The sequence below is a fragment of the Pocillopora damicornis genome, chromosome 6 (assembly GCF_964200805.1).
Source record: "Pocillopora damicornis chromosome 6, jaPocDami1.2, whole genome shotgun sequence".
NCBI lineage: Eukaryota > Metazoa > Cnidaria > Anthozoa > Scleractinia > Pocilloporidae > Pocillopora > Pocillopora damicornis.
The window spans coordinates 2317561-2327636 of NC_142675.1; the positions used below are offsets into that span (position 1 = coordinate 2317561).

The 10076-nt window shown below is 37.9% G+C and overlaps 1 protein-coding gene across 1 annotated transcript; it reads left to right on the top strand.

Moving 5' to 3' along the window:
- The first annotated feature begins 233 nt into the window (after positions 1-233).
- On the top strand, positions 234-3824 carry LOC149043417 (uncharacterized). Its single transcript, XM_089210026.1, has 2 exons — positions 234-1321; positions 3495-3824. The coding sequence occupies exons 1-2, from the start codon at positions 394-396 to the stop codon at positions 3794-3796; spliced, it is 1230 nt and encodes a 409-aa protein (XP_089066152.1). The 5' UTR covers positions 234-393; the 3' UTR covers positions 3797-3824.
- The last annotated feature ends 6252 nt before the right edge of the window (positions 3825-10076 follow it).

Genomic DNA, 10076 nt, shown 5'->3' on the forward strand with positions numbered 1-10076 from the left:
CTTCTTTTCACTTCTGGACGAAATAAATTTATAGTCCTATCATTTGCCGATTCGCTGTTTTTCTGTTCTTTCTTTACTTTCTGACTCTAACAGGCTAAATATGCAAACACAATATCGCATTTCTACTTCTAATTTACATGTATTAATGTTACAAAAATACCAGCCCTCATTTTTAATTTACAACGGCCGTCAACATAAACAATAGCCAAACGTCCTATATTCTTCTCGTTTAAGCGCATGATGCAGAGTTATTCTTTGGTAAAATGTCTTATCTGTATTTCTTTCGGTTGAAATATCTAAACATTTTCAGATTGACAGATACATATGACTTAAAGTTTTCCGATTTAGAATCGGAAAATATTAGAGCCACAGTAGTATTAACGTTCAGTTCTCATGGCGGAAAACGATTGCGACCTTCTCAACGAGTTTTTCTCTGGAACCTCTGCGAGTGTTGAAGTTTTTCGTCCGGCACTTGTCGCTAATAGTGTCTTCAACGGCTTTCTGTGTTATACAACCATCATTTTGAATATCGTAACCATCCATGCGGTAAGGAAAACCGCATTGTTGCCAAAACCTTTGAGAACATTATTACTGAGCCTGGCTGCCTCCGATGTTGGCGTTGGTTTGTTGGTCCAACCGCTCTACATTTCTACTTTGGTCAGCCGGTTAAAACAAAAACGTATCGACTGCATTTCTTTCAAGGGATTGTCTGCCGTTATCACTTTCTTTTGTATGTCCTCGCTTTTCAATGTTGTAACCATAAGTGTGGACAGGCTCCTAGCTGTTCATCTTCATCTCAGATATCAAGAAAGTGTGACTCACAAGCGCGCAATTGCAGCAGTGATATTAATATGGCTTTTAAGCGCAATTATTTCTTCTGGTGTCTTTTGGGATCCATTGCTTATCATCTTACATGTCATATGGTTCGTGAACATAACTGTTTGCCTCATTCTGGTGGTAATTGTCTACTGGAGGATTTATATAGTCTTAATGCGACACAAAATCCAGATTCAAGGCCTTCAAATCCAAGAAGTACAAAAGGGAGTTCAAAATGACGATGTCTACGGACTCGAGCAACTCATCGCTGAACCGACGAGGATAACACCCACCTCGTCAACTTTAATTGATTTAATTTACACCAACTGCTCGGATAAGATCGCCTGTTCGGGAGTTTGTCATGTTGGGATAAGTGATCATAGCATGGTGTATGTTTATAGAAAACTTTCTCTGAACGGGATGTCGAATGGACATAATTCAATAACATACAGAAATTTCCGAAAATTCGATTGCCAAAATTTTCGAGATGATATTCAGTCTCAACGTTGGAATAATGTATATGAGTCTTCCGACCCAAACGAGATGTGGCAGCAATGGAAATGTACATTTCTAGCTATCGCTGACAAACATGCCCCGCTGAAAACGATGCGCGTTCGTTCACGAAGTTCTCCGTGGATTACCGCTGGGTTGAAAGACTTGATGCATAATAGAGATATATTAAAAATCAAAGCAATCAAAACAAATGATCCCAACAATTGGGCAGTGTTTAAGAAACAAAGAAATTTAGTCAATAAGCAAGTACGCTTAGCAAAGCAAGTTTATTACCAAAATATTTTTAACAAGCACACTAGCGACTCCCGAAAGACCTGGCAGACTATAAACGAGCTAACTTCACGTAAATCTGGGAAAATGTCAGTGACATCACTAAAAGTGAATGGATTAACGATAACTAATCCACTGGAGCTATCAAACGAATTCAACAACCATTTTGCTAATATTGGTCCAAAACTTGCCAGTGAGATAGATTTTGATAGTAGTAGCTATAAACGATATCTTGCCGGTACAGATAAACGGTTTGAGCTCCAACCTACTAATCCAAATAAAGTATTTTCACTTTTAAATAAACTAGACAAGTCAAAAGCAACGGGCCTTGACACAATATCTGCTAGGTTTATCAGGGAATGCGCTGACCTTATTTGTGTGCCGATATGTGATATTTTCAATCAATCTATTAGCCAAGGGAAGTTCCCAGATGATTGGAAATATGCAAGGGTTACACCTCTCTTTAAACAGGGTAACCGCGATGATGTCAACAATTACCGCCCAATATCGGTGATTCCAATAGTGGCGAAAGTGTTTGAAAGGATAGTTTACGATCAATTGTATGCCTATCTGGAAGAACATGATATTCTATATCAAAATCAATCAGGGTTTCGTGCTACTCATTCAACTGTAACAGCATTGTTGGAAGCGACAGATTCTTGGGCATATAATATTGACAACGGGAAAATCAATGGAGTCATTTTTCTAGATTTGAAAAAAGCTTTTGACACTGTTGATCATCAGATCCTCCTATCGAAATTAAACTATTATGGCATACATGGCAAATCTTTCAAATGGTTTCAGTCATACTTGGAAAACCGCACACAGAAATGTTCTGTGAACGGGTCGCTGTCCAGCAGCTGCTCATTAACTTGCGGCGTCCCCCAGGGGACCATCCTCGGTCCACTATTGTTTTTATTATATATCAACGATCTTCCAAATTGTTTATCAAATTGTGAGCCGAGGATGTATGCTGACGACACACACCTTACATATGCGGGCGGTGATCTTGAGAGTATACAGCTTTGTCTGAATGAGGACTTAACAAACGTTTTCAACTGGCTACAAGCGAATAAACTCACACTGAATATGACAAAAACCGAATTCATGCTAATAGGGTCAAGGCAGAGACTGGGTACTCTCACAGCTTCACCAACAATTAGAATGAACAGCACTCAGGTGAGCCAGGTTACTTCTACAAAATCGCTTGGTGTGATTATAGACGATAGGCTCGATTGGCATAGTCACATCGAAAAATTAACAAAAAAGATTGCCTCTGGTATCGGGTGCCTAAAGCGAGTCAGGCATCTGATCCCAGCATCGACCTTACATTTGCTTTACCAAGCTTTAGTAAAACCTCACTTTGATTACTGTGACATTGTCTGGGGTAGCTGTGGGATAACGCTACGAGATAAGCTGCAGAAATTACAGATTAGAGCAGCCCGTGTTTTGACATTTTCCAGCTATGATGCCGATGCAACTAAGCTACTTGAATTTTTAAGTTGGAAAAATCTGACAAGCCAGCAGGAAATTCATAGAGTTACCATGGTTTTCAAATGTCTGCACGGGCTAGCTCCTGAATATCTTAATTCTAAGTTTAAATGGTGTAACTCTGCTTATGACCTCAGGGACTCTGAAAATAAACTCAATGTTCCTCTACCTCGCACTAACTATTATCGAAAAAGCTTTAGCTATAGTGGAGCCACATTATGGAATAGTCTTCCATGTGATATAAGGAACACAGAGTCTCTGGGGTTATTTAAACGCAAGATCAATGCCACTCTATAACGCACGGCATTCACGGAAAACAGCTTTTAAATATTAGTTAGTGTTTTAATTTTTAGATAGTTTTAGTTAATGTAATTGCTGATGAATTGTTTCGTGCTTAAATAAAGATTATACTAATACTATACTATACGACTTATCAAACTTTTTGAAGCTTCGAAAGTCAGCTATTGGAACATTTTATGTATGTATTGTGTTCTTGATTTGTTATTTGCCTTCCTATATTCTCTATTTTTTATTCATGACTCGCCTTTTAAGTCTAATCTCTTTATACGAAGCTTGGCTCTATACAATGACTTTGGTTTTCCTCAACTCGTCTTTGAACCCTGTTATATACAGCTGGAAGATGGGACCCATTCGTCGCACTCTCATGGAAATAATGCGAGGCATCGTCAACCGGTTCAGAGAATAGCATTTGTTATGAATAACTGTTCTAGAAATCTCCAGACTGCTTAATCATGCTGACATTCGTATCATAGAACTTTTTAGAACATTTCTTTAAGTCACGCAATTATTACTAAAATAGTTCTTTTGTAAGCTTCCAGAATGTTCCAGAGCACTTTGTGAGTGTTTATGAAGACCCACTTATGTAGTAGTAGTAGTACTTGTTGTTGTCGGAGTGACCGATTGTTTAGAAAGCTATACTGTGAGAGAGAGCTACAATGGAAGATTGCTAATTTCAAGAACCGTTGGAGGAAACTGTGAGTTCTGCTCAGTGGCGAGATGTAGACTGTAGTGGGCTTAAGTAAGTTTATGGAGCATTAGTATTGTACTGCCTTTAAGAGTCGCTCCTTATTAAGAATATCACTCGTTCTTTAATAAAGTAGTTGAGTTTGTAGGATTGTAATGTTTTTCCGTTTTACAGTGCTCGGTACGTAGGAGTAAAACGCGATATCTACTGCCATAGGGGAAAAAAACAGAGACTATACTTTCATCCCCACAAGCCTGTTTCATGATTACTCACGCACTATCGTTTAAATACTTTACAAATTTGCATAATAGGCGTGACGTGTTCAAACGAAAGTGAAGTAATTTGATCAGTTCGGAGCCATTTCAGTGGCAATATTTTCCCATCATTCCCGAGCATCGAAATTTACCGCCACGCCTCTTATGCAAAGGCTGACGTTTCGAGCGTAAGCCCTTCGTCAGAGCGATTGGAGGAGTGGTGGGTTGTGTGGGTTTCTAATCAGAAAACGGAGTTACGCTATTGGTGGGAATATGGTGACCAGAAAACAAGAATAAATTAGTTGAATGAAAAGCACTCGTTGATAGCGTAGGGATTAAGAGTGACGATTTGGAGGATAAATTTTTGTTCTGGTGTTGTGCGGCTTTCCGAGCTGCCTAGATGTAGGGAAAGGCCGGAAACTGCCATATGCTGTAAAGAATAAGTAGGGAGATTAAAGTGTCTGGCGACTGGTTCGGATGCGTCCTTGTCGTTTCTTGCTACGTCGCGAAGTTGTTCTCGGAATCGGTCACCTAGACGTCTGCATTCATATGATTGCACATATAGATGGTTGCATAATGCATAGCACCACATAACACTTTTCGTCTAGTATAATGGCACAAGATTCAGATAAGAGCTGAATTGTTTGGGTTCTGCTTTTTTCAATACAACCTGAATTCAACATTCCCTATTTGCAATAGAGGACAAACTTTAAACAGTAGATGATTTAGAGAGAAAAATTAAGAAAAATCATTTTCTCTATCTATTAGTAAAGTCACGACTGGCTCTAATTGCTTCGGAGTAGCTGACAGATGGAGCAAAATTCTCGACCAAGCACTTTATGATGTAAACGAGAAACTAATACAATTCCTGACTGTCCTTGACACCGCTCATTTGCAAACTACTCTTTACCTCTGGACGAAATAAATTTAAAGTCCTGTCATTGGCCGATTCGTTGTTTTTCATTCCTTCCTTACTTTCTAAGCCTAACAGGCTAAAGTCTTTCATATTCTAAACACACTATTGCATTTCTCGCAGTTAATTTGCATCTATTGATGTCACAAAAAAGCCAGCCATCATTTTTAATTTACGTCTGCCGTCAGCATAAACAATAGTCAAACTTCCTGTTTTCTTTTTGTTTAAGCGCTTGATGCAGAATTGTTGCTTAATAAAATGTCTTATCTGTATTTTTTTCGGTTGAAGTATATCAAAATATTACGTGGCCATTGCTACACTTTTCTGAGCTAAGAGCAGCTGTTCATGAACTGAAGTGGATCTGGGACTTGTGAAGAGGTGATCAAAGAAAGAGCCGAACGCGGTCGGCGTCTATAAGGGTAGGAAGGGCTATATGTAATAATCCACCACCGGAAAATATTACCTCCTTGTTCCGCCACAAACGAGTGCGTAATTTATACGTATTCGTTATTCTGGTCTCTCTCCCCACCCCTTATCAACCATAAAATGCTTGGTCTCTGAAGATGTATTGAGTGTATTCAGGCAAATTTAATAACAAAAAACATAAGTCAAGCGTTCTTTAATTTAACTGACTATAATGTTTCGTATATTCATTTTGACAGATAAAAAATATGTTAATGACAGCTTTCCTTCAAATAACTTTTTTCAGGTGTAGATCCCATGTTTAGTTAAAATGTCTTGAAGCATTAAACATTTTAACCCACGCCGAGTTAAAGCGATACTCGATGCTTTTTTCAAAAATTCAAATGCCAGAATTGAATCTCAAGCGCGTCATTGCCGCGGTTATATCAATATGGCTGTTAAGCGCAATTATTTCTTCTATTGTCATTTGGAATCCACTGTTCATCATCTCACGAGTCGCAGGGTTTGTGAACATGACTGTTTGCCTCATTCTGGTGGTAATTGTCTACTGGAGGATTTATATAGTCTTAAAGCGACACAAAAACCATATTCAAAGCCTTCAAATCCAAGAAGCACAACAGGGAGTTCAAAATGGCGACTTATTAAACTTTTTGAAGCTTCGAAAGTCAGCTCTTGGAAAATTTTATGTATTTATTGTGTTCTTGATTTGTTACTTGCCCAGCTTCCTGGTTATTTAAAATATGATTTTAAGGTTGTCATCAACTAATGTATGTATTTTTATTCGTCGATAGGATAATAGATTTATAACATTGTCAAGTGTATAGCTCGTGAATTAAATACAAACCTATTTTAGGTCGCTTTATAGTGTAATAAGGGCCACGAGTTCATCAATGTTTTTACTGCATTTAAATAGAACCCTCTTTTAACGAAGCCGTTACTTACTCGCGATCACAGAATTCAGTTGTGCGGTTTCTGTTATAAATAATAATATTAAGTCGACTAGACTTGATGGTTCTCCATTCTACCAAAATTCTTAATCTTGTCAATAGTAACCCGAGCATTTATGTACTCAGGCAAAGAATGACGGTTATGCATTTTATACTAATTGCACAAAGTAAAAGGATCTCTACGCCTTTCACTCAGACGGTTGGTCCGTTTTGAAAAGTTTAGTGCCAATTTTTATCTTTACCCTGCGCCAATCACCGCTCTTCTCGTCTATCCTCATTTTTTTGTTGTTATCTTTTAGTTTTTGTCTACCACAGCAAACAAATACTTAAAGGAGTTGTGGGTTGTGTGTGGGTTTATAGGCAGGAAGTGGAGTTACGCTGGCGGTGGGAATATGGTGACGAGAAAACAAGAATAAATTAGTTGAATCAAAAGCGCTCGTTGATACCGTGAGGATTAAGAGTGCCGATTTGGAAGATATTTATTGTTTGATAAATGTCTTATCTGTATTTTTTGCGGTTGAAATATATCAAAATATTACATGGCCATTGCTAGACTTTTTCTGAGCTAAGTGCAGCCGTTCATGAACTGAAGTGGATCCGGGACTTGTGAGGATCAGAGAAAGAGCCGAACGCGGTCGACGTCTATAAGGGGGGAGGGCTATCTGTAATAATCCACCACCGGAAAATATTCCCAAGCTACTGTAAGACAACTAAAAAATATGTCGGTATTATCTCAGTTTAGTAAGTTTGCTAAACATTCTGATTACCTCTTAGATCCGTCACAAACGAGTGTGTAATTTATTCGTATTAATTATTTAGTTCTAACCAACGCCGAGTTAAAGCGATACTCGATGCCTTTTTCAAAAATTTAAACGCCAGAGTTGAAGACATCTTGAATTTACATACAGATGGTTTCGATTGTGTTATATGCTTGTGATGGACAGATACATATGACTTGAAATTTTCCGTTTCGAAGCCACAGTAATTTTAACGCTCAGTTGTCATGGTGGAAAACGTTTGCGACATTCTTAACGAGTTTTTCTCTGGACCCTCTGCGGATGTTGAAGATTTTCGTCCGGCATTTGTCGCTTATTGTGTCTTCCACAGCTTTTTGTGTTATACAACCATCATTTTGAACATCGTTACCATCCATGCGATAAAGAAAACCGTGTTGTTGCCAAAACCTTTGAGAATATTATTACTGAGCCTGGCTGCCTCCCATGTTGGCGTTGGTTTGTTGGCACAGCCACTCTATATTTCTACTTTGGTCAGCCGGTTAAAACAAAAACGTATCGACTGCACTTCCTGCAAGGGATTGTTGGCCGCTATCAATTTCTTTTGCGCATCTTCACTCTTAAATGTTGCAACCATAAGTGTGGACAGGTTCTTAGGTGTTCACCTTCATCTCAGATATCAAGAGCTTGTGACTCACAAGCGCGTCATTGTCGCCGTCTTATCAATGTGGCTGTTAGGCGCAATTATTTCTTCTAGTGTCTTTTGGGCTCCATCGTTTTTCATCTTACCAGTCATAAGGGTCGTGAACATTACTGTTTGCCTCATTCTGGTGGTAATTGTCTACTGGAGGATTTATATAGTCTTAAGGCGACACAAAATCCAGATTGAAGGCCTTCAAATCCAAGAAGTACAACAGGGAGTTCAAAATGGCGACTTATCAAATTTTTTGAGACTTAGAAAGTCAGCTCTTGGAACATTTTATGTATGTATTGTGTTCTTGATATGTTATTTGCCACACTATATTCTTTTTTGTTTGTATCTGGCTCGTCCTTCAAGTTTAATCTCTTTACACGAAGCTCGGCAATATACATTGACTTTGGTTTTCCTCAACTCGTTTTTGAATCCTGTTATATACTGCTGGAAGATGGAACCCATTCGTCGCACTCTCATGGACATAATGCGAGGAATTGTCAATCGGTTTAGAGAATAGCATTTGTTATAAGTAATTGTTGTTGTTAATATAAGCTTCCAGAAATCTCCAGACTGCTTAGTCATAGTGATATGCGTACCATAGAACTTTCTAATACATGTCATCAAGTCACGCAATTATTAAGTAATACTATTAAAACAGTTCTTTTTGTAAGCTTCTGGAATGTTCTAGAACACTTTGTGAATGTATATAAGGACTCAGTTAGAAAGCTATACCGTGAGATGAACTTTAACGGTTAGGAAAACTACGCAATGAGGTACTACAGAGACAAGAATAAAAAAGTATCAGTTGCTAGATTCAAGCACATTTGTAAGAGAAATGTATTAATGACCATGCAGATAGACTTCTTTTAACTTCTGGACGAAATAAATTTATAGTCCTGTCATTTGCCGATTCGTTGTTTTTTTTATTCTTTCTTTACTTACTGACACTAACAGGCTAAAGTCTTCCATATGCAAACACAATATCGCATTTTCCACTTCTACTTTACATCTATTGATGTCACAAAAACCAGCCATCATTTTTAATTTACATCTGCCGCCAACATGAACAATTGTCAAACTTCCTGTATTCTTTTCATTTAAGCGCTTGATGCAGAATTATTCTTTGGTAGATATATGTTATTTGCCGGCTGGGAGGTCCGTATGGTGAAAAATTGTGACCGAGGTCTTGGAATTTAATAATAGAGAAGTATATGTCAAGCGCTCTTTAATTTAACTGACTATAGTGTTTCGTACATTCATTTTGATAGATGAAAAATATGTTTAATGACAGCTTTCCTTCGAATAACTTTTTTCAGGTGTAAAGGCCATGTTATATTGGCACTCTCTTGAACATAATGCGAAGCATCGTCAATCGGTTCAGAGAATAGCATTGGCTGGGTTCGTTTCAGATGCCAATTCACAATGCATGGAACAAGAGCTTCGACCATGGTAAAATCAAACTTGATTTGTCAAAAGTACTTAAGGAAAACTGAGGGAGGACGAACCTAAACAACGGTTATGAAAGTTACACTATGGAGTACCACAGACTCAAGCATAAGAAAGTATCAGTTGCTTGTTTCAAGCGTATTTTGTATGAGAAATATGTAAATAACCAGAAAGCTTCCTTGTTACTTGAAATATGATTTTAAGGTTGTCATCAATTAATATATGCATTTGTACTTGTCGATAGGATCGTAAACTTTTAACCTTGAAAAGTGTATAGCTTGTGAATTAAATACAAAACCGATTTTTAGATCGCTTTATAGTGTAAAAAGGGCCACGAGTTCATCAGTGTTTTTACTACAGTTAAATGTAACCCTCTTCGAATAAAGCCGCTAGTTACTTGCGATCACACATAGACTTTCAGAATTTAGTTGTGCAGTTTCTGATTTAAAGAATAATATTACTTCGAGTAGACTTGATGGTTGTCCATTCGACTAAAAGTCTCAACCTTGTCAATAGTAACCCGGCCTCTTATTAACTTAGTCAAAGACAGGAGGTTGTATATTTTATGCCAATTACACAAAGCACAAGAA